This window comes from Acipenser ruthenus, chromosome 19, assembly GCF_902713425.1.
Source record: "Acipenser ruthenus chromosome 19, fAciRut3.2 maternal haplotype, whole genome shotgun sequence".
NCBI classification, from domain to species: domain Eukaryota; kingdom Metazoa; phylum Chordata; class Actinopteri; order Acipenseriformes; family Acipenseridae; genus Acipenser; species Acipenser ruthenus.
This window is the reverse complement of record NC_081207.1, coordinates 31,738,252-31,762,441: the sequence shown is the minus strand read 5'-3', so window position 1 is coordinate 31,762,441 and position 24,190 is coordinate 31,738,252. Positions and strand designations below refer to the sequence as shown.

General features: G+C 41.8%; 1 protein-coding gene across 3 annotated transcripts; it reads left to right on the top strand.

The window, feature by feature from the left end:
* The first annotated feature begins 639 nt into the window (after window positions 1-639).
* rbl2 (retinoblastoma-like 2 (p130)) lies at window positions 640-23,549 on the top strand. Of its 3 annotated transcripts, none has more exons than XM_058992872.1 (22): window positions 640-1,107; window positions 4,164-4,294; window positions 4,635-4,835; window positions 5,419-5,483; window positions 8,877-9,005; window positions 10,335-10,495; window positions 10,995-11,059; window positions 13,312-13,498; window positions 13,814-13,980; window positions 14,388-14,500; window positions 14,634-14,737; window positions 15,046-15,183; window positions 15,422-15,586; window positions 15,926-16,031; window positions 16,963-17,226; window positions 17,339-17,562; window positions 18,035-18,211; window positions 18,432-18,503; window positions 19,952-20,054; window positions 20,240-20,460; window positions 20,850-21,014; window positions 21,566-23,549. In XM_058992872.1, exons 1-22 carry the CDS (start codon window positions 967-969, stop codon window positions 21,734-21,736), a joined length of 3,270 nt encoding a protein of 1,089 aa, XP_058848855.1. In that variant the 5' UTR covers window positions 640-966; the 3' UTR covers window positions 21,737-23,549. The 3 variants fall into 3 exon arrangements, with proteins under 3 accessions (XP_058848855.1, XP_058848854.1, XP_058848856.1); XM_058992871.1 differs by having other exon boundaries at window positions 642-1,107; window positions 20,847-21,014; XM_058992873.1 differs by lacking the exons at window positions 640-1,107; window positions 4,164-4,294; window positions 4,635-4,835; window positions 5,419-5,483 and adding an exon at window positions 7,340-7,609 and having other exon boundaries at window positions 20,847-21,014.
* The last annotated feature ends 641 nt before the right edge of the window (window positions 23,550-24,190 follow it).

Below are 24,190 nucleotides of genomic sequence, written 5' to 3'. Positions count from 1 at the left end.
AGAAGATGGAAATCCCAGCAAGGTCCAGCACATTTCTTGTGTTCAGATGGTTCATGGTTCAGGAGCTACTTTAGTGAATATTTGTTCCGATTCCCAACTCTTAGTTGGCTACCAGCAGGTACTGGAATTCTAAACAGGGCTGCCACTGTTAAACTGGTGACTAAAAAACTGCCACTAAAAGATACAGCCTTGCAAAAAAATGTACTAACATTTGCACAAGGCGGATGTAAGCACTGCAGAGAGAGAATGCAAGAATAACACAAGGTCAAGGACTTGCATAACCCTTGACCTCGCGTTGATTCCCCCCCCCCCCCCCCCCCCCCATTTTAATTGTATTGCATTGCATTCGGAGCTCTAAAATGGGTTAAAGATTTTTTTCATTCTCACTGGTTTGAGCATTCTAGCGACTGAATACTAACACCCCTCATATGCGGCTGCAATTTGGCACGAATCGAACGAGAGAGAGAAATGGAGAGGTGTAAATCTCTTAGGCCGAGACCGGCGGAAACACAACTGTACAAATAAATATTGACCTATTTGCAAAAGGAAGTATATACCGAGCCTGTGCAGAGTGACGCCCACAGCTTCTATTCCGGCGCTGCAACGTTTAGGGGACGGCCTTTTGTCAGAAACTTGATGCTAGAGTCTTGTTTACAAAGGGCTCTTGCGCAGAATTTCTGACGCAGCTCTGGCACTTTGCCCTGATCGGTTCGCGTTTCTAACGTAGGGGTTGCGACACCAACGGAGCAGCTGTCAGTCAAAGGACATTTAAATGGCAACACTGTAAAACAACACAACATACTGTACTGTAAATTCAAAACCGATACAGTATTCATGTATCGTACTAATTTAGTCGGTCCTGCGTTAGGATTTAGTGGTTATATACATTTGAACTACATACTTGTTGAAGTGTGATATTATTTGTTAACTGTTGTTTTTAAGCATACGTGATATTAAAAAAAAAAAATGATCGACGAAGAGGAAGAATCATTACAGAGAACCAAACGCAGGTATGAGGATTTCTGCAGGAACCTAAACATGGACGAGGCCGCTAGCAGCGAAGCCTGGGGCAGCTACGAAAGGATAAGCAAGAACTATACCCTGGAAGTAAGAATTAACGCTATGAAAATATGTCATTAGCGCACGTAGGCTCCATATCACTTATATAATATGTCTATACATTACTGACACTGCATACACCTGTCAACGGCATTAAAGTGTAACGGGGAGTGCAGCAGAAATAAAAAGAGAAATCCATTCAATAAATACATTCTTTAATTAAACACCTAGTACATCGTTTGTTTTTAATTGTTGTGGCAGTGTAATGCGGGTTTGAAGGACTGAAGACTGTGAAAGTAATTTCACGTTAGGCAGTGGCTGCATTTGCTTAATGTTGTTATTATTATTATTATTATTATTATTATTATTATTATTATAAAAACGGGTTGTGCAAAACATTAACAGATCGAGTGCTGAATTTGGTTAGAAACATGAGTGCATTTGAATCGTATTATTTATTTATTAGCAGGGTACACCAAGATAATGGTTTCAAAATATTATTCGTGTTATAATTGTAAGCCTGTTTGTGTTTAAAAGTTTATGAAACACACATAAGGTTTGAATCGTCATACAAAGTAAGATATTTCATTTCATTGTATATTCTTAGTGCTTCCCTAAGCACTTTTTTTTCGCAATATATGTATTGCATTTAGTGAAGCGCCCTGCTTATTTTTCATCTTCCCTGTTTTTAGAATGTAAAACAATAACCAAAAGCAATAATGAGCTCTCGGTGTGGTGGTGTGTTAAGAAATAGGCCGACCTTACAATCGGGGACCTTCGCCACTAAACATGCATGCATAGATATATACAGCATTTGTGCTACGAACTTTAACAGCGGGGTTTCAGAGGGAAAATATCATATAGAAAAATGAAACCTGTTTTTATTTTACAGTGGTACAAGCTTATGCAAATGTGATCGAGTCACCGCTCCAGCATTTCATTTTGAACTGAATCTCACAACAAATAGAACGTTTCTTGGTCTATATTTTTTCTGTGGAAAAGAACTCGAAATAACCGAGTCAGTAATAACTGCACCGGCAAGCTGCAAAAAACACAGCGAACAGCTCAGGAGATTGAACGGAAGCAGGCTCGGCGATCTGATAAATAAATACTGCTTCACCTCGGCGATCTGATAAATAAATACTGCTTCGCCAGTTTGTTGCATACATTCATGTTTATTTTCCCCAAGCACTTTTTCCTCCGCTAAAACTTGAACCTTTTTATATTTATATGAATGATACAACATCTCTACAACAAACAAAACGTGTCATGAAGAATAATGTTTTAGGCTATTTAATGATACAGGAGTACATATCTTCGAAACCCTGTTTGACAGGCTTTTTATTTGAATCAACGGGGGTGTGATTTCCAATACCTAGGTATTAGTAAATGACCAGAACTGTCTGAATGGATTTCTAAAACCAAGACCTTGTTAAAAATAAATAAATAAATGCGCATCCCACACACAAAGCTTCCTACCTATCTGTTGCATGCTTTTAAGCTCTGTATTTAAGAGTGAGGAACCTTGGCTAGGGTATTCCATAGCAAGTTACCGGAACTATCAGAGTCAGTGCATATGCAGTAAGACCCGACACAGACGGCATTACCAGGCAAGTCGAGGCCGCTATTACAACCAAACGGTCGTATAATGCCTGGTATTGCCCGATGTGGAGGCACAATTAACGTGCAATGTCTAATGTTACAACACAATTAACTATCATTTGTATTGATTTTAACTGATTTTTTAAGTGTTCCTTTTTTCCCCTAGTATAATGACACATAAGCACTCTGAAATGAACGTTGAAAATATAGCCCACCATAACAACGATCTTCTCTAGACCTATAAAATGTGTACAAAACCGCGTTTTTAAAACTGTACATTTTTATTTGAAAACAGAGAACAAAATATTGTGAAAAATATGTAATTATTATTATTATTATTATTATTATTATTATTATTATTATTATTATTATTATTATTATTATTATTATTATTAGTGCGGTTATTAAAAATGCTTCAGTGAAAATATGAGGACAAAGATCGGGGAAAAAAGTGTGCAATAATAATAATAATAATAATAATAATAATAATAATAATAATAATAATAATAATAATAATAATAGTAGTAGTAGTAGTAAGTATTTTCCTTGGTAATTGATTTGAATATTTCCAGATATCGAGCAGTTATTAAAAATGCTTCCAGGAAAGTTGGCTAGTACTTGGACAGCAGAAGCTGCGTGACCTTTGGAAGAGCTTGAAGAAGAAACCGGTTCAGTTTGTCCCACAGTACTTCTCTCTGTACTACTTACAGCGACTGTAGACATCTCAGAGATGCTCGTATTTTCCGGGATGTTTTGATTTAGCCATTCCTCAATTGACATCTTATTAAAAAAGGTTGAAATTTGCTTTAAAACGACATTTTGTTAATAGCTGGTGGAGTAATCTTGTTTGATTTGTTTTTGTGATGCGGTTACAAAGATTCTAAGGGCATATATCAGAGATTACATCCCTCTAGCTCAACCGTATTTAGAATGCTGTGGAATCTTTCCATTGAAGTATATAAAGATAGCTGTCTTTACATAGCCTACCAACATCTACATGTTTACTTGTAACTAGAGAGCTGCTTAGCTTAAAACATGTTTAACCACATATTGTTGAGAATATCCTAATCTGGGGTACAGTATATGGAGGCGCCTGTCAGTCCTTGAACCACGTCTGTTTTGCCATGTGCATGCAGAGGGTGTATACAGTATATGGAGGTGTCAGTCCATGGGGCTTCGTCACACTTCCATGTGCATGCAGAGGGTGTATACAGTATATGGAGGTGTCAGTCCGTGGGGCTTCGTCACACTTCCATGTGCATGCAGAGGGTGTATACAGTATATGGAGGTGTCAGTCCGTGGGGCTTCATCACACTTCCATGTGCATGCAGAGGGAGTATACAGTATATGGAGGTGTCAGTCCGTGGGGCTTCGTCACACTTCCATGTTGCCATGTGCATGCAGAGGGTTGCAGGAGATCACAGGGGTGTCTTGTTCATGATCCTGGCAGCTCTGATGCTGTGTTACTAACACACTTTGTCTCCTTTACTCTGCCATTGCAGGGTAGTGAGCTGCACTGGCTCGCGTGTGCCTTGTATGTTGCATGCAGAAAGGCAGTCCCAACAGTAAGCAAGGGCACAGTTGAAGGGAACTATGTGTCTTTAACGAGAATCCTACGCTTCTCTGAACAGAGGTAAATATCAACCGGGCGATTCATTTTCCAATTATGCTTTGATGTGTTTTGCTGCAGTGCAAAGTCTTACACCATTTATTCATTATTTTTTTATTAAAGTAATGCTGTTATAAAACAAATAAAACACAGCATCGATGCAATTGGCTTTGAGGTTGTTTAATTCAAGTTTTGTATTAGGACATCCACTGTTCTATAAGGAAGAAAACAAAGAAAATGTGCAATTTCCACTGAATGAGTTGCATTATATTGGGGACATTTTTTTATATGAATCTACATTCATTGCTTTAAAGGCAGCAGCTGTTGATTTCACTGTGTCTCTTCTCTACTCTCCTATCATCAGCTTGATTGAGTTTTTCAGTAAGATGAGGAAATGGGAAGACATGGCAGGTCTCTCCCAGGAATTCCGTCAGCGCACTGAGAAGCTGGAGCGGGACTTCACTGTGTCTGCAGCGCTTTACAAGAAGTACCTCCCCATATTCCAGGATGTGTTCCGAGATTCCCAGGAGGATCCGCCCAGACAGCAGCGGAGTCGGAAACAAAGGTACTGAGCTGCGGCAGTCTACCAGCTTGATGACACTGCTGTCCTTTACAGTCATTAAAGACGAGTCAAGGATCTAGAACTTCCAATTGCATGTTCTTTTCTTGATTCATTTATTTATTTATCGGTTTTCAAATATTACAATTTTAAATTAACAAAATACAGACTATTTTGTCAAACTCCGATTATATGTATTTATCCTCTTTAACACGTTTGCAATCATTCTGAGTTGTTCTAACTGCAATTACTTAAGTATTGTGTTTAATTCAGTTTTCTGGTTAAGGTGGCCTGACCTGAATACATTCATGGATCTCCAGCTCTAATTACCAGAGCACCTTAACAGAGTGTTTGAGTTACAGTGATAAAAAGGGTAATGAGATACAAACCACATATGAAATATTATAATTATATATGTATATAATTAAAATATACATATTATATTCTAAAAGAAATGGCAAGAAAAAGTAAGTGTTTTGAATGTGGGATGGAAAAAGTGGAAAAGTAGTGTTTGTACTGTTCTGAGACTTACTTGTGTCTGTTAATGAAACCCTGGAAGCAGCACTCATTGTATTTCTGTGTTCCACAGGCGTCAGCCCTGCACAGTGTCTGAACTTTTTAACTTTTGCTGGATCCTGTTTGTACATGCTAAAGGTAAGCGAGCTGCTTAGCATTTCTGATTTGCCTAATAAGATAAGTACATGAAGGACATAATAAGATTGCGGCTCGTGGAGCACGAAGCATAACATTCAGTACATAAAGCTTGAAAAGTATTTTTTCTCCCAATGGAACTGTTTGATTTCGGGTTACATATACTTTCTTTTTCATACACTATACTGCACCATGAATGTTCCTGGAGGGCTGTGTTTATTTCACTCACCCTCATTCGTGGAATAGCTCCAGTATGCTATGAGCTATTGAAAGAATAACAGTTTCCTGACGATGTATTCATAGTCACTGTTCTGGCTGTTTAACAACCGTCTGGAATAGATTTATGAATATCACGGTCTCGTTTATTCATGATAGAAAACAGCATTTCAAGTGAGTGCAGCTAACAGAGTAACTCCCTAAATTGCACCTGTCATGCACTCCTGTTCATTCGCTATACAGGGTCCCAAATGTGCAGTTTAAAAAAAAAAAAAAAAAACCTGTTAAAGCAAACATGCATCATTGTTTTAAAACACTGCATCTGCTAGTACACTAGGAAGAAGGCTCTCAGTTACATGCATTGTCATTTTAAACACTGCATCTGCTAGTACACTAGGAAGAAGGCTCTCAGTTACATGCATTGTCATTTTAAACACTGCATCTGCTAGTACACTAGGGAGAAGTTTCTCAGTTACATGCATTGCCATTTTAAACACTGCATCTGCTAGTACACTAGGAAGAAGGCTCTCAGTTACATGCATTGTCATTTTAAACTGCATCTGCTAGTACACTAGGAAGAAGGCTCTCAGTTACATGCATTGTCATTTTAAACACTGCATCTGCTAGTACACTAGGAAGAAGGCTCTCAGTTACATGCATTGTCATTTTAAACACTGCATCTGCTAGTACACTAGGGAGAAGGCTCTCAGTTTGCTGTTTCGCGTGATTCTTTTAAAAGTTGCTTGAAGCGAATGGAAGTGCACCACGGGAGATTTATGGAATTATTGTGTCGGCTAGAAGCCGCTTTGAAACAAGCTGGCAGCGGGTGAAGCGAAGCCCTTTCTAGGGTTCCTCAGTAATGAGTGTTTGCAGGAGTGCTGTCCCCTCAGCATGGGCACTGGGGTTAGGGTGTCATGGCTTTGTTGCTTTTGCATTGGAAAATGTAGCTGAAGGCTTGATTGTTGAGCGACATTTCCGGGCTGTTTCTGCAGCAACAGCTGACTCCAGCGGAGAGGTTCAGGGCTCAGGCAGTGTTTTCCAGGAGGTTCACATATAGCCCTACTGTAGCCAGCACTGATTGTGTGCGCTGGGGCTTGCACGGGTTTGCATCTTTTCAGCTGGAGACGAGAGTTGAGAGAGTTAGTGGAATAAATTGTTAACTGCGTTGGGCACTTTCTCACAAAACTGGCCGGTGTGTTGCATGGGTAAGAAGACACTGGAAACCCAGGACTGTGGGGCAAAGAAACTCCTTCAGTGCAGTTAACTGTGATGTAAGGATGGCCATGTGCTCCCAGTATTTAATGAGTGGTAATAATTCTCTCCTTCCCACTCGTTGGTGTATAGCACTTTTAATATACCCTTGATTAATGCAATGGCTTACACTCTGCTAGATGTAGATGTCTTCAGAGTGAATACTGTTCTTTTTTTCTTTTTAAAAATTATACACAAGTTATACTACAAAGAAAGTGCTTGTTAAAATTCACTTTCACACTGATAAGGTTTGGGACCAGATTCATAAAGCACAAACTGCATACAGTAAGTAACATTTATTGTACATCTCCATAATAATTACCAAATCAAGTTGTTTGTCAATATCTCAGTACAATACAGTGAGAAAAGCCCAGTTTACGCGCTCATCTCAAACAGTGACATGTTTAAAACTCCCTGGTGACAGAACCCCCCCCTCTGTGTTTACTGCCTCAATGGCTGTGCTTGCTGATGGTTCCTATCAGACTCCGTCTCTTATCATAGCAACCACACATACATGACAAGTCTAGGCTTGCCTGTCAGAGAGGTGCCTGCAGGCCTGCAGGCCAGTGGGTGCAGCTTCCTCTGCTGTTGCACTGACCCATGGGGCTCCTGTGAGAACGCTGCAAGCTCGCTGCTTTTTATTGCTCCGTTAGATCACAACAGTAAGTAGAAGTCATATCATGTTTTATTTTGCTTGTGATTGTTGCTGCTTCTGAGGAAGGAGAAAGGCTATTCATTCATAGACAGGAAAAAAAACAAACAGAAAGACACGTTTTTTAAAATGTAATTTTAGGACTTGTTTGCATAATTAAGTTTTGTGTTCTTTTTAGTTGCGATCTTGCATTGATTAAAATAAATAGTTAATTTGTATGCATATTTTTCTATTTATGTATAATTCATTTATACATTAACTTTTGAGACCATACAGTACATTCTTGCTCATACATTCTTGCAAGTTTTTTGTTGTTAAATACAAATAAATCAATAAATCTAAAAATGTGTGCAAAACAATATTTAAATTCAGCAGCTTGTGTAGAATCAAACACTTCATAAATGGCCTGCCTCTCACGAGAAGCCATTTTGGCTACATTATCTTAACAGTTTATAAGGGATGTAGACCGAGTATGCAGAGGTTTTAAACAGTGAATTGCCGTGGGACTGGAGAAGGAAAGATTATACTGGAGACAAAGTGACCTTTGTGCATGTTTGTTGTACTGTTTTCTATTCAGCTCATTTTTTTTATTTTGTATTTTTTTGTAATAGTTTGTGGTTGGTGTTTGTGTGGAGATGGTACACTTCAGCAGGAAGCTTTTAAAACTGGCTTTTGTGTCCTAGAAAATAATATATGCACTTTCAATATGCGCTTGCACACACACATCCTGCCTGTGTGTGCGTGTGTGTGCGTGTGTGTGAGCATGTGAAAGGCATTGTCTGTTTGTCTGGGGGATTCAGGATTCATCTTGGGGTTTGTTTTCGTGACTGGGAGAGCTCAGTGTGTATCACACACTGCCTGTATCACGTCGGCCCACATTAACCACAAAACTATTTCAGCATGAGCAGCAGCAGGATCTTTTGGTCACATGTCTTTTAAAATGACCAGTGAGAGGAGTAGGACCACAGAGCAGAGCTAGAATCTTGTTTTTGTTCTGTTGATGTGACCGTTCTGTGAGGAGTCAGTTGCTTTCGTTGTGCATTCTAGAAACAACGCTTGGGTTAATGAAAGCTTGTATAGAGCACCTTGATAACGCTTTCTGAGTGTTCAGAGGTATAGATGGACAGTTCAGTCAGCCAGCAGCACCAGTGTCGAGTAGAGTACTTTTCTGAAAAGTTTGAAAAACAAATTCTGCAGTTCAGGACTGATTCCTGATGCCAGCTCACCTGCTCCAGACATTCTAAATGAGTTCTAGGATGTGTTCTCCTCTATTCCAGGGAACTTCCCTATGATCAGTGATGACCTGGTGAACTCGTATCATCTCCTGCTGTGTGCACTGGATCTGGTGTACGGGACCACTCTGCTCTGCACCAATCGGAAGGATCTGTTGAATCCCAGCTTTAAAGGTGAGCACATTATTATTTCACTGAGTTTTTACATGAGCTGTCCTTATGGTGTGACCCCGAGTGCTGATTAATTTATACAGTGCAGTGCTGCATGCGCAGAGTGCATCATGAACATTTAAAAGAAGGCCCAATGTGGCATTTCACGTAATGTTAGCGTTAAAGAAAAAAAAAAAAGAAAAAAAAAAACATGTTGCATTATGGCTGTGCTGTGTAGATCAGCAAAGCTCTCTTTTTGCCTGCCTGCCATTTAAAAACTATAAAGCATTCAGTGCTGATATTTTTAGTAAACATTGTGACTAGAAGTCTTTGCCAGTTTCTTCAATGGTGAAATAACTTTTGGATTCGTATTGTTGCTGTTAGTTATTTGCAGGTGTACTATAGTAAGTTGCATAAGGGTTAACAACTCTGCGCTTGTACAGTATTTTAAGTTGAAATGAGTCCTGCTGTAAAGGTGCACAGTTCCCGTGGAGGTCTTGCTACACTGCCAGCTTCAGGAGGTGGAGATTGAAAGACTTCTGATAAATATCTCCTGCTCAAACCTCAAAGTGTCTGATCACCAGGGCACCAGCCAGTGAGGAAGAAGACAGTCTGTAAACTGGCTTGATAACGAAGACATCTGTGAATAATTAGTAGAGGGAGGGAGGGAGGGAGGGAGGGAGGGAGGGAGGGAGGGAAGTTTCCATTGAGTCAGCAGTGTAAATTGCAGTCGTTTTCAAGCAGTGGTTCCAAGCACTCCAGAAAGGTATGTGTGTTAATGTGCTGTGTAAAGGATGTGTTCCTGCTATCACACTCTTCCAGAGAAAGTGAGGATTTTCAGGTGAGACTCTGTTTCTTCTAAACTGTTAGTGGCTGCAGGAGTGTGCAGTTTGTGCAGGAAATATATTGCTTTTATTAGTATTAGTTTTAGGAAAGTTAGGAGTCCTCTTTCCTATAGTAGTGGAGAGTAGTTCAGTGGAGCTCTCTTTCCTATATTACTGGAGCGCTGTGCAGTGTTCAGTGGAGCTCTCTTTCCTATAGTACTGGAGCGCTGTGCAGTGTTCAGTGGAGCTCTCTTTCCTATAGTACTGGAGCGCTGTGCAGTGTTCAGTGGAGCTCTCTTTCCTATAGTACTGGCGCGCCCTGCAGTGTTCAGTGGTGCTCTCTTTCCTATAGTACTGGCGCGCCCTGCAGTGTTCAGTGGAGCTCTCTTTCCTATAGTACTGGAGCGCTGTGCAGTGTTCAGTGGAGCTCTCTTTCCTATAGTACTGGAGCGCTGTGCAGTGTTCAGTGGAGCTCTCTTTCCTATAGTACTGGAGTGCAGTTCAGCATTGCTGTTCCCTTTGTTTTCAGGGCTCCCTGAAGACCTTCACAGTAAGGACTATAAGGCTCCCTCAGAAGCGGTGTGCATCATTGAGCAGCTGTGTAGTCTGCATGACGGCTTGGTGTTGGAGGCTAAAGGGATTAAAGAGCACTTCTGGAAACCTTTCATCAAAAAACTGTTTAATAAAAAGGTATGGCAGCTCTGCTTCAGATTTCATTTGTAATGTTTGTAATTGTTGATATTGATTGATATGTGAGCACTGGTTTAAGTACATTGATACATACTATAGTAAGTGAGACGGCTCCGGTTTTCATGGTTATTATCTATGGGTTTTGGAGATCACTGCTTATTTGGGATCCCACCACAAAGACATCAACATTAAACCAATTTGCAGGCATGTATATGTAGAGTATACCACAGTGTGTGGCGCGTAGTGGACTCTGAGAGATTGAGTGGTGCAGAATTCAGACTAGTCACATCAGCTCCTTCTCTACTGTACAATGTACACAAAGCTGATGTGTAGACAGACTGAGACGTGGTTCTGACTTCAGTAGTTAAATATATCCAGGTCTGTTAACATGGTACCACCATACTGTCCCTATTATATTAATAAGATGCAGTAACTGGTTTTTATACAGGGGTTTAGATGAATAACATGTCTAATACATGTCTTCTGTCTCAACCTATAGATTTTAAAAGGAAAGGAAGAAAATCTTTCAGGATTCTTAGATCCAGGAAACTTTGGAGATAGTTTGTAAGTATATTACAGAAAACAAGGACTGTGTGAGAACATTAAGAGTGAAGCGTTTTTTGTTGTGTGCTTCTGTTTTTTATATATATAAAATATATTGTCTACTTTTTAGAAAGTGTAATCCTTACCATAGTCATTTCTATCAGCAGTCAAACCTACAAACACTCTGCATTGCTCTCCTATTTGCAGACCACAGCCACTATCTGGAAATGACAAACAAATAAATAGAATATGCCGAGCTTGCTTTGTATCGACAGAGACTTGCAAAGTTTAAAACAAGAGATGGAAAACGCGGCAACTGAACAGCAAATGAACCTTACACAAGAATTGCTCTTGGAAAAGGGCCATCAATCAGCAGTTGTTGGCTCTACAGAGATGATCTGCTCATGTGGAAAAGTGCAGGTGAAGGATAGTGGCAGGAAAGCTTTGTGGTCAGTGGGGTTTCCAGGGTGCTGGCTGAACCCGATGCACAGCGCACTAGAAAAGGCTTTTAGAAAACAGGAGCCGTTAGAAAGCTGGATCGGATACAGGCTGAACCAGCAAGACGCTGCGGACACTCTTTAAGGGTTGGCCATGCCAGGGAGGAGAGTGCAAAGTGGGGATGTTGCTGCCTAAGAGAAGGGGAAGGCGGCAAACTGTACTTTTCTTCACTTGCATGCACAAGTCTCTTTAATAATAAAATGAGGACTGAAGAATTGTTGAATGCATAAAATATAAATCTTTAGAACAGACTTGCATGTGGAGAAAAATACAGTTGGCCTTTTCTCTCAGGCAGACCCCCTTCTACCCTCCCCTCCCTCTGCTGGGCAGGTCTCCTCCTTCTCCATCTGTGGAAACACAACCAACATCATTACTTACCTCAGGAACTCACCTCCTGGAGCTGGATTCAAACTGCAGTCTTCAGGGAGAGACGGCCATGGGATTAGCCCAATGCATCACCACCTCCCACAGGAAACTGGTGTTTCACACTGACTGTTATTATTATTATTATTTATTTCTTAGCAGACGCCCTTATCCAGGGCGACTTACAATCGCAAGCAAATACAAATACATTCAAGTGTTACAATACAAGTCATACAATAAGAGCAAGAGCAAGACTATATAAGGTCAATTAAACCATTTTTTGAAAATAAAGGAAAGAATCACCAGGATTTGAACCCAGTGCCTCAAGGAGAACAGCATCACATGCTAGTGAATTAGCCTACTGTGCCATCTCACTTCCATGAACAAACTTGCTTTTTCATTACCTATATTGAAAATAAAGGTACAAATCAGCTGGATTTGAACCCACAACTCCAAGAGAACAGCACAGCATGCTAGTGAATTAGCATATAAGATCTTACATCAACCTTATTATACAAGTTTGAAAAAATCAAGACAACAAATTAGACAGTAAAGTTAGTTAGAACATTAGTAAGTTAGAGCTGGAGTAGGGGGTCTCCCTCAGCTCTGGAGCCAGCTAGGAGCTGGAGCAGGGGGTCTCCATCAGCTCTGGAGCTGGAGCAGGGGGTCTCCATCAGCTCTGGAGCCAGCCTGGAGCTGGAGCAGGGGGTCTCCATCAGCTCTGGAGCCAGCCTGGAGCTGGAGCAGGGGGTCTTCATCAGCTCTGGAGCTGGAGCAGGGGGTCTCCCTCAGCTCTGGAGCCAGCCTGGAGCTGGAGCAGGGGGTCTCCATCAGCTCTGGAGCTGGAGCAGGGGGTCTCCATCAGCTCTGGAGCCAGCCTGAAGCTGGAGCAGGGGGTCTTCATCAGCTCTGGAGCCAGCCTGGAGCTGGAGCAGGGGGTCTTCATCAGCTCTGGAGCCAGCCTGGAGCTGGAGCAGGGGGTCTCCATCAGCTCTGGAGCCAGCCTGCAGCTGGAGCAGGGGGTCTCCATCAGCTCTGGAGCCAGCCTGCAGCTGGAGCAGGGGGTGTGCAAAACAAAACGGATTCTCCTCAAATGCGATTCTTGTGTTCAAACAGAAGAAAAAAAAAGAATAACACTGTAGTTAATGTATTTGGAAAGGCGCTAATCTCAACGCAGAACCCAAACAAGCGTGAAGTAGAATCATAGACAAAACAAACGGATCAACAACAAAACAGTCATACAGACTGGCTGTGTTCAATCCCCTTACATAAACATGCTAGCAGATGAGACAGTAAAATATTCATAACAACAGGAAGATACATTTAAAAGTTGAGTGGAACACCTGTAAATAAAAAAAGGTAATTGAAAGCAAAGCTTACTAACCCGTGTGTGTGTGTTTCCTCTGCCACAGCAAAGCTCTAAACCGGGCCTACGAGGAGTATGTGCTGTCTGTGGGGAGTTTAGATGAGAGGATATTCCTGGGAGAAGAGGCCAATGAGGAGATAGGAACCCCCAGCACGTACAGGCACTCCGCCTTGGACATGGACCCCACGGAGCGCGGTCAGGGCAGACACAGCCTCCAGCCGCTTCTCCACAAGGTGAGGAGACAGGGTCATGGTGTCAGGGTCTCAGAAAACAGTTGAATTAATTCATTTACTGGCTACTTTTGTGCTTTTTAATGTGTCAGTGTCTGCCTTTGCTGTAGAACATCACCTTAGAAATATTTCCACCAAGCCCTGCTGTATTTTAAAATGGCAGGCTTCACGTAGCCTTTGTTTATCAAGTGGGGGATTTGTAAAGCAATAGATTTGCATATTTTTCTTTCTGTTGGTGATCGGGTATTACGTAAACATCAGGGAATGAGAAAGCCTTGCCTTGTCAGAGAGCTTGAATTAGTCCTTGTTTTCTTCAAGTCCAAGGCCCTCCGAGTCTCAACACCACTTACTGGCCGCCGATACATAAAGGACAGCAACATTTCCCAAACCCCGGTTTCCACGGCAACGCAGAGCGTGGGCCGCCTACACAGCATCCTGACAGGACTGAAACAGGGGCCCAGTGAAACCCTGCTGCAGACTCTCAGGTGAGGGCGAGCGCGTCCGTTACGTGTTCAGTGCTGGACTGGCATTGCTGCAGACTGTCCAACCACACGGAGCAGGGAATACCACTAGCGTAGTTCCCCTAATTGCCTTTGTGGCATGCCTCAAGCCTGGACTGGGCTGGGGGGAGCACCTTTCCTCTTAGGCCAACAAAATGGTTTGAGAACCACCGTCTTCGAGAATGCACACCATCATTAATACACTCAGAACGCTTTTTAAAGAGTCCTGTTTAATACCATTGGTTTTATAACATTACACTACTGTTAAGTATTGCCTGGTTGAAGAGATTAAGAAAGAATGTGGCAGTTTTACATCTCTTTTGATTGTTTTTTTTATTTAATTTTTTATTTCAATGTGCAATTTACACCAAATGTATCTCTTGTGTTGGCAGAACGTGTTCAAGAGACCCTTCTCAGTCCATCGCTGTCAGACTGAAGGAAATGTTTGAAGTATTCTGCCAACATTATAGCACATCTAGTGAGGAGTATTCAGGTCTTTCAAAAGGTTAGTAGCATGATTTGCATTATTTTTATGGCATTTTTTTAAATTGTGCTTTAATTGTGATAAAACGTGCATCAGATTTGATATATTTTCTGTATCCCTTTGTATTTATTTGTTATTCTTGTATTTGTTTTAGACATTGCTGTGAAACGCTTCCGTTTGGCAGAAGTGCTTTACTATAAAATCCTGGAAGGGGTCATTAATCAAGAAAAGAAGAGGTTAGGGGACACAGACCTGTCTGTAAGTACAGAGTATAGGGATTGTTTACCCCTTCTGGATAAAGCGGTTTAAAAGTTATACAAAAAGACAGACACATGCGTGGGCTGCTAACTGTCATACTTTTCTTTGATTGCGTCGATGCTTCCTTTAACTGGCATCTCAGGCCCAAAGCAGCTGCACAGGAGTCTAATATAGCAGCCGTTATGAATTCTCCACATCGCTGACACACATCACTGCCACTTTTGCTACCTGTACATGTCTGTCACGCTAGCAAGTGCACCTACCGAATTGTCTCTGACTTGAATTCTCCACAACGATGTGAATTGCAGGGGATCCTGGAGCAGGATGTATTCCACAGGTCCCTCCTCGCCTGCTGCCTTGAGATTGTCATCTTCTCATACCGCCCCCCGGGAGACTTCCCCTGGGTCATTGAAATCTTCGACCTGCCACCATATCACTTCTATAAGGTAACTGGAGCGACCCGGATGTGAACTGTACTGCAGCACCAGCATTTACAACTTCAAATCCTCACTGTGATGCTAATCATCATCATCATTATTATTATAAATAAATACATGTAAACCCCACCCCACAACCCTCGAGTCCCTGCAAAGTAAAGTGTTGCAGAGATCTTGAATTGTAATAAGTGTACACTGTGATTGCCCGTGCCGATCCGGTCCCTTAGTGTGTGTGTTTGCTTGGCAGGTGATCGAGGTCCTGATCCGCACGGAGGACGGGCTCATCAGAGAGGTGGTGAAGCACCTGAACCAGGTGGAGGAGCAGGTCCTGGAGAGCATGGCCTGGAGACAGGACTCCCCTCTGTGGGAGAGCGTGCGCGGGGTCAAGAACAGAGTGCCAGCCTGCGAGGAGGTCAGTGTCTCGCCTGCAACGCACACCCACACAGACACCACAAGACATACACCTACATGCACGCACCTGATTACACAGTGCCAGGACATTGTCTCTCCCGCAACACACCCTCACACAGACACCAACACCAATGCACACACATACACACAAGCTGTGCAAGCTGTTCTAGAAGACACCTTTTATTTACTGATTCGTTTATAGTTGAACAGTATATATCACTCAGCTGCCGCATCTCTGTCAAAAAGATTCCAGAACTACCACTAAATTAAGACATCGCATCCCCACTGTAGAAGAATTGCACACTGCATGCACCCCAATAACTGTGTTCGTGTTCTTCAGGTGATGCCATCCCAGCATTTTGAGAGTCCAGAGGGACCCGGTACCACCAACTCCCCTCTGACCCCCAGCAGGGTGAATGAGATCCGTGCCGACTGTGCTGGGAAGGGTATGTAGCTGGCTTTTATTTTAGATTTAAAATAAAAAAAAAATATATATATATATATAGATATATACACACATAGTAGACGCTTGTTAGTAGCAACACCTGGTAAGAGCAACCGTTGCTCACGAGCAGCATTTCCCTGGAAACACTTTCCTTACCGTTACAAATCCACTCGGGAACAACATTGATGTCGTTGTGACGTCACATCCTCAGCAGATACCGTGAAACTTCCATTAATCGCCCACCCAAAGTCTGTACAGTGCGCTTATCAGTTTGTTGTACAAGGCAAATTCGTTCTCTGCTTGATCATTCCAGTGTTTACTTTCTGCAATGTGTAAGAAAAAAAAAACTTGTTTGCTTTGGCATGATTGCAACTAGCAGAAAATACAAAGAGCAAGGGAAGTGTATGTAAGTGCTGTACAAAGCTTGCTTATTGTTTGCTATTATATAGTATCTATTTGTGCAGTTCAGCATTGTTTCCTTCATAATGACAATAATATTGTATCTGTAAAAATGTAACCTACATTTAAAAAAGTAAAGAAAATAAACGTACCGGTAGAGAACGAGTTTGATTTTTTTTTTTAGAGATGTTTTAGAAAGTGTCTTAGCTGCAAATATACTTGAAAAGAATGTAGCATGTACTGTAGCTGTTTTGAGTATCAGAAAAAGCAGGCTGCCTTTGTTCAGACGTCGCTTAAGAGCAACATAGCAAATGGCACCGTTATGTTGCTACTAACGAGCGTCTACTGTGTGTGTGTGTGTGTATATATATGTATATTATGTATTTATATTTAAATACAATGAGTGTTCTGTGCATCTGCATTTTATTATAAAATAAATAAATAAATAAATAAATAAAGCTACATTTCTGATGCCAACAGATACAGTCATATTTTGAAATCCGTTAATCATTCCTTATTGGTTTGCCAAGCAGCCGCCTTCCCGTCTCCCGCGAGTCTGCACGAGCGCTACAGCTCCCCAGCAGCAGGGACTGCCCGGAGGAAGCTCTTTGTGGACGCTGACAGTAATCCTGATTCCGGAGGCCCGGTGAGAGTCTCCCAGCCACCCCTAGTGAACACAGTGCCAGTGCAGAGCAGGGCAGGCGACACCGTCTCCATCACTGGGCAGACAGTGGTAACCATGGCGACAGCTACCGTCACCGCCAACAATGGGCAGACTGTAACAATACCCGTACAAGGTAACAAACAGGAATCACTGTGTATTTTGTAGAACCACATATTGCCGCACCATGTTAACAACACACAAATAAATAAATAAATAAAAAACCTAAACAGCTAATGTCGTTGCAGGTATAGCTAATGAGAATGGAGGAATCACCTTTATTCCTGTCCAAGTGAGTGTGAGCGCTCAGACCCTGGCCGGCACTCTCAACACGCAGCAGATCACAGGCTCCACCCTGCAGGTGGCTGGACCGGTGGCCCTGTCTGCAGGACAGCAGCAGAAGAAAAGCCAACAGAGCCCAGCCAGCACCAAACCCAGGAGGACCGGCTCCCTGTCGCTCTTCTTCAGGAAGGTACCGCCTTCACACTTTCACTTTCAAATCTCATATTATTATTATTTTTAGCAAATGCAGTTTGGTTCGTTGGCAGTACTGCCTTGTGAATACACACACAGCGGCGGAGGTTCACTTGAACTAAATCAGTATTTAAATACCACCACTGAGATCATTGAAATGTGTGTATCAAGGTTATGAAAAAGCCAACAACTCATCCACAGAAAGGGAGGGATTTAAAGGACGACGTTCAGATCTGCCACCCTTTTTGATCCATTCAGTAGACCCCTCTGACAGGGTTGGTGTCCTGAAACGAGCTTTAAAAAATAAATACATAATACATCTGTTTCCCCTACTGTACATGACGTCTAAATTACTGTCAGCTGCTACAGAGTTTAAGCAAATGCTGCTTCATATTTTCTACCAATTACTTCCCAATGTTTAGAGAAACATTTCCATCTTGTAGTTCATTGTTTGTTTTCTTTCTAAACAGGTTTACCATTTGGCAAGCGTGCGCCTGAGAGACCTGTGTGCAAAGCTGGATATTTCAGACCATCTGAGGAGAAAGATCTGGACGTGCTTCGAGTTCTCCCTCGTCCACTGTACGGAGCTCATGGTGGACCGCCATTTGGACCAACTGCTTATGTGCGCTATATACGTCATGACGAAGGTATGGAAATATATATAGATCACACAAGAGAAATCGCCATCAAATTCCAGTGCATCTTATCTGTGTTAAAAGCTTTTTTTTATGTTTAGTTGTACTTCAGTCTTTCTTTGAACAGCCTTATATAGCAACAAGAAAAACCCTACACATGAAGTATTACGATCTGACTTCTGCGCCAGCCGTCACCGTGTCATTAATGATCGATCCATTACTGTCTCTTCAGGTGACAAAGGAGGACAAGTCATTTCAGAATATCATGAAGTGCTACAGGACTCAGCCTCAGGCCAACAGCAGCGTGAGTGTCTCTCCTATTGTCTCTTCTGTGTACAAACTGACATGACCGAGGGAGCAAGAAACATTAGGAGCGACAAGAGGCCGTGTGGCCCCTTGAGCATTCACTTATTTTTACCAGCAACCCTCCAGCATTGCAGCAGACCCCTTAAGACCCCTGCTTTGGCTTCTTTGATTTTGCTAAAGGCCTGAACGGCGCTCTCAAGTGGAGCCGTTTAAGGAATGCGTTGGTCATGGAGTGAGAGGAGGAATATCTAAACTCCGCCAGCCAGCGTCGGCTCTCCTGCAGTCCTGCTCTAGAGTGAACCCTCTGCTGCCCATATCAAATCACTTCTCACAGTCAGCGTTGAAACATTTACAGCTTCATTCTCTGTTAGATGGGTATCTGCTGCTTTTAAGTCTATGACGCAGAAACCCCCCCCCCCTTTTTTTTTTAATTGGTTTTTTCTCCCACCCTCTTGAAGTTTTAAGATACAATATGTTCAGTTGAGTGCCTAAGAAAGCAATGAAAGGCTGGACTGTGGACACTGTAAATAAAAAAAAATTAAGTGTGTTTAAGTAAGACAATGCTATTTATTACTAATTTTGTAACATTATTAGGCCCTTTTCTCCATTAAGAAAATGGTGCAATGTATCATGGTTTGTCCTAAATTTTTAAAGGAATTGCAGGTTAATTCGTCACTTGATAGCTTTACAGAACAAGGGACAAGGTCATGGCTGCTCCTCTGGCTAACAGTGAATAGCAACATAATTTAATTCAAATGCAGATTAAATTCTAACTGCATGTTTTTAGCAGAATCTTTTAGCAAACTATGACCTTCTTTCCACCGATCGTCTCCCCTCTCCTGCACAAAAGCAATGTTCCCTCTGCTACCGAGACTACTGCCCTTGCAGTTAGTTTTTTTTGGCTCCACATCACTGGAGCCTATAGTAGGAAACCTGGTAAAACAGTTTTTGTACACCGCTGGCTGTGTGCAGGCATTCCTTTCAAGCTTCACGAGGTGTTTCCACCGCACTTCATGAAGTGCAAGCACGACTTATCCACTGCTTTACTGATACATCAGCCTGCCTTTTTTATTTCTTATTTATTAGCTTTTTCTAACTGATTTGTGAAAACTGTCCTAATGTGTAATACGGTATCTTCACAATGCAAAATACGTTCAGTTTACTGCAGGTTCTAGTAAAATACCTTCGCTCAGAACTTAAGTATAATGTCATATTTTGCCTTGTTTCTGTGTACGTGTCCCAAGGCGTTTGGGCTTCAAACAGGACATGTTATGGGCCTGGAACCTTATTATATGGCTAGCAGATAATTTGGTTCAAAAAAGTGTTTTAACCCAGCAGGACTTTCTTGGACCCGCTTTTCACGCTTGCAAGCGAAGCGTAACATGGCACTGCAGAGCAGTGGAGGAATGATGCTGTGCGACGACTCTGTCCTGTTTGTTGCTGCAGGTGTACAGAAGCGTGTTGATAAAGGGACGAAGGAGACGGAACTCTGGGAGCAGCGATGGCAGCGTGCGTCAGAACTCCCCCAGCGGGGCCAGCAAGGACAAAAGTAAGTGCCTTAAAACGGGACTCTGAATATTTAGATTGAGCAGACGTGCTTTCAGGACAATCAAGAGTGTCAGTTTTGTGTGCGACATGCTGCAACAGAGCACACGCAGCTCAACAAGAAACAAACATTTTAACAGATCCCCCGACGGTGCTTGAATAATGTGGGTTTGTCCTCCTGTTTTGCAGCCAGTAGAGACTCGAGCCCCGTCCTCATGCGCTCCAGCAGCACGCTGCCCGTCCCCCAGCCCAGCAGTGCCCCCCCCACGCCCACCCGCCTCACTGGAGCCAACAGCGACATAGAGGAGGAGGAGCGAGGCGACCTCATCCAGTTCTACAACAGCATCTACATCAAAGAGATCCGCGAGTTCGCACTGCGGTACTCCCCCAATGGCAACGTCACAGCTGGGGTAAAAAATCTCTTGAAAAAGACATTTGGAATATCCCCTTTAAAAGAGAAACTTGCAACTTGCATAATGTATGTTTTTGGTGTTTTTGTTTTGTTTTTTTTAAACCACCCTTCATATGAGCAAATAAGGGAATATAAAGGGTAAATTCTTCAAATGACAATCATAAAAAGTCCAACAAAAAAAAAAGGTAACTTCTGTAACTGTTTCAACACTTTCGGACGTTGGCTACAGAACTCCTAGGTTACCACAAGTTTCCCTGCTTTGTGGACCAGTGGCTTTATTACCACTCTGTAATTCAATGCTTTACACACGAGCGCTCAGGCCAGGCACCTGCACATTGCAGTTGTTAATCTCAGCCTTCCTTGCCTCTTGTTTGTGTGCGACAGCAGGCGGAAGTTCCTCCCCTGTCGCCCTACCCCTCTCTGCGCACTGGCTCCCCTCGGCGAGTCCTCCTGTCCCAGCACCACTCCGTCTACATCTCTCCTCACAAGAACGGAGGCGGCCTGTCTCCCAGGGACAAGATATTCTACTACTTCAGCAGCAGCCCCTCCAAGGTACGCAGCCAGAGTGTAGCACTTCTGGAGACCAGAGGACAGGCTACTTTGTAATTTTCTGGAGCATTTTTAACTGGCATCCCCTACCTGTTATTTTATTTTTTTCTTTTAATTGTTATGCTAACTTACTCTTTTGAATGTAACATATCACATTCCATAAATACAGCCTGTGTTGTGATTGTTTCAAAGGAAAATGTACGTGGTACTTAATGTTTTTTAAATGAGGGCTCTCAATACAGTGGATATGTCAATTATGTGCTGTTATTTCAATTGACACTTCAAAAAAATAATTGGTAGAAAATATGAAGCAGCACTTAACTGCATTTGCTTAAACTCCGTAGCAGTTGACAGTAATTTATACATCATGTACAGTAGGGGAAACAGATGTATTATTTATTTATTTTTTAAAGGTCATTTCAGGGCTCCAACCCCGATTAGCACTACTCTTTGACTACCTAAGGGTAAGGTAGTCCAAAAATCAGTGCCAGTTGTAGTCTGGGAAACCAGACGTTAATGCTCACAGCTATTTATTTTTCCACCCCCCTACACAGAGGCTGCGAGAGATCAACAGCATGATTAAAACAGGGGAGACCCCGACCAAGAAACGGGGCATTTCATTAGAGGACAGCAGGGAGTCTCCGGCGAAGAGGGTGTGCCAGGAGAACCACACTGCCTTGTTCCGCAGGCTGCAGGATGTGGCCAATGACAGAGGCTCACAGTAACTTGCTGCGGGGTGTATCGCTGCCTCCAGGTTTGTGTGTCTGTATATAGACATGCATGAGAAGATGCCATGGTACCTGCTAGCTCTTGTTTGCACTGCTGTCAAGAGCTATGAAAAGCAGTCCAGATTTGAATCTCTCTCTCTATGATAAAATTGAAATTCCCATTGCAGTACCAGCAGTTATAATATTCAGCCAAATAATATTTGCACCACCTTTGTGATTGCAGTAAGTTTTATTTGGTCTGCAGTACTGACAATGCAGTGCAGGGTATTTTAGTAAAGTAATAACATTTTAGTACTGTATTTGTTATATAATATACATACACAATATCTGAAAGCAAACGCATCCATTTTCTAGACATGACCAGGTTTAAGATAGTCAAGACGCAAAATCGTGCAAGTACATCAGATATTTCACTTTTACAACAGGATTACTGTTAAATGTATATTTTTCTACTTCTAGAAGATTTTAACTCAATTTGGAAAACTAAGAAAATCGCATACGGTTACCTTAATATTTTTCTAGCCGTGTAGTTGTAGGTGCTCCATATGGCTACATTGTTATAAAATACCATTGGTATAGCACATTAATGATATTAAAAGAACTAACTGTATAGGGATAAGTTACATAAAAACATATATTTTCAGACGAGAAAACAGCAACTTGTTAATAGGGCGGAAGGATGGTATGGTAAATATAAACAATATATTAAAAATTGTACCAGAGTGCAGAATGCGCTCTATATCCTGGAGGTCATCGGTTTGAGTCCAGGCTATTCCACTACCGACCGTGGGCGGGAGATCCCGGGGGGGGGGTATCCTCAGCTGACCACGCAACACCGAACCCTGTAGACTGGCCAGGCGCCTGCACGCTTGCCTGTAAGATGCCCAGAGCTGCGTTGTCCTTAGACGCTGCAGCTTTGGGTTGACTGCATGGCGGGCCCGCGCAGTGAAAAAAAAACGGTCAGCTAACGGCACACGCTTCGGAGGACAGCGTGTGTTCGTCTTCGCCACTCTAGAGTCAGCGCAAGGGTGGTAGTGGTGAGCTGAGCCTAAAAATACAATTGGACATTTCAGATTGGGAGAAAAAAAAAAAACCAGTTGCTGACTACTAAATTAAAAAAATAATACTACAAATAAAGAAAGAATATTAAAAGCACATTACTGAACCCAAAACTTACAATCGCATGAACCAAAATTCAAAATGAGCTCAATATGCAGACTTTAGCATTAACAAAATCCGTCACTTTATAGTGCACAGGACTTACATTTACCAAGCTTTAAAAAATAAATAAATAAATAATAATTACAGGCGTTCTAGATTTGCACTATTTTGTATTTAAAATGTGCTTTGATATAATCGTTGGTCCTGTATGTCTACTTTTGCAACCAAAGTAATACATATTCACACTGAAAAAAAAAAAAAAAAAAAAATTCAAAGATTACACATGTATAGATTTGTTTATCTCTAAGCTTTATATACATGAAAGATTAGTCTGTTTTGCTGTTTAAGCCCCCCTCCCACATACAAAAAAAAAATGTATATATCATATGTAAATATTAATTTATTTATAGTAATTGCCGTACAATTAATATTCTGTAAAATGCCTTTGTCAATTATACCTATTGTATGTTTGTGTGAAACAGGATTTATTTGAGATGCATGTTATATTTTGCCATTCATATTGAAAATAGAAACATTGGTTATAAAATGGTTGCAGCTTTTTGCTTTTTCTGCTTAGTACTGTACTATGTAAAAGGAAACCTTTTCACATTAAAATTTAAGGGGAACCTTTTTTCTGATCTTCCTTCAAGTGGGCTAGTCCAGCAGAGTCTCAGCTTTTATTTACTGCATCAAATTAAGATACCGAAATGCAGCAGCCCTTCAAGTATCCACACAGCTCACTCCCTCACAGCGACAGTGCAGTAATGAAAATGAAGCACAGCTCTGATGTACTGCAGTGCGGGGACCACTTCTGCTGAACACCGGGTCCCATTGCAGGGCTTTATTTGAACCAGGTGCTTAATTATTTTAATTGACTTCCAGCAGGGTCAATTAATTAGTTAAGAAACTGGTTACAACAAAGTCCTGCATTGGCTTGAACTGGAAGCAGAGTTGCTTACCCCTTCCATTCATTATTTTTCACAAATTACTGGATACACATCTATTCCTAACAATGTGGTACTGGTCAGAGTGCCTTACTGAATCTCTCATACACTGGACTCTCAATCTTCACATCTTTTCTAGTTCATCTTACTGTTCACATTTTTTTCAGCAATACATATATATATATATATATATATATATAAAAAACATAGCAGACAACTTGCAGATTTTTTTTTTGTTACAGTTTTTGTTAAAGATAGGTCACTTACAAAACACACACATGGTCACATTGATAGTCAATTTCACCAAAAGCAAGAGTAATCAATATCTCGCTTTAAGTGGTCAGTA

Bases quoted from the DNA above. Each gene is read 5' to 3' on its own strand.
- rbl2 (XM_058992871.1), top strand. From the start codon at position 967: ATGATCGACGAAGAGGAAGAATCATTACAGAGAACCAAACGCAGGTAT. The intron at 13,499-13,813 runs GTGAGGAGACAG...GTTTTCTTCAAG, and splicing joins TCCAGCCGCTTCTCCACAAG to TCCAAGGCCCTCCGAGTCTC. The intron at 15,587-15,925 runs GTCAGTGTCTCG...CGTGTTCTTCAG, and splicing joins GAGTGCCAGCCTGCGAGGAG to GTGATGCCATCCCAGCATTT.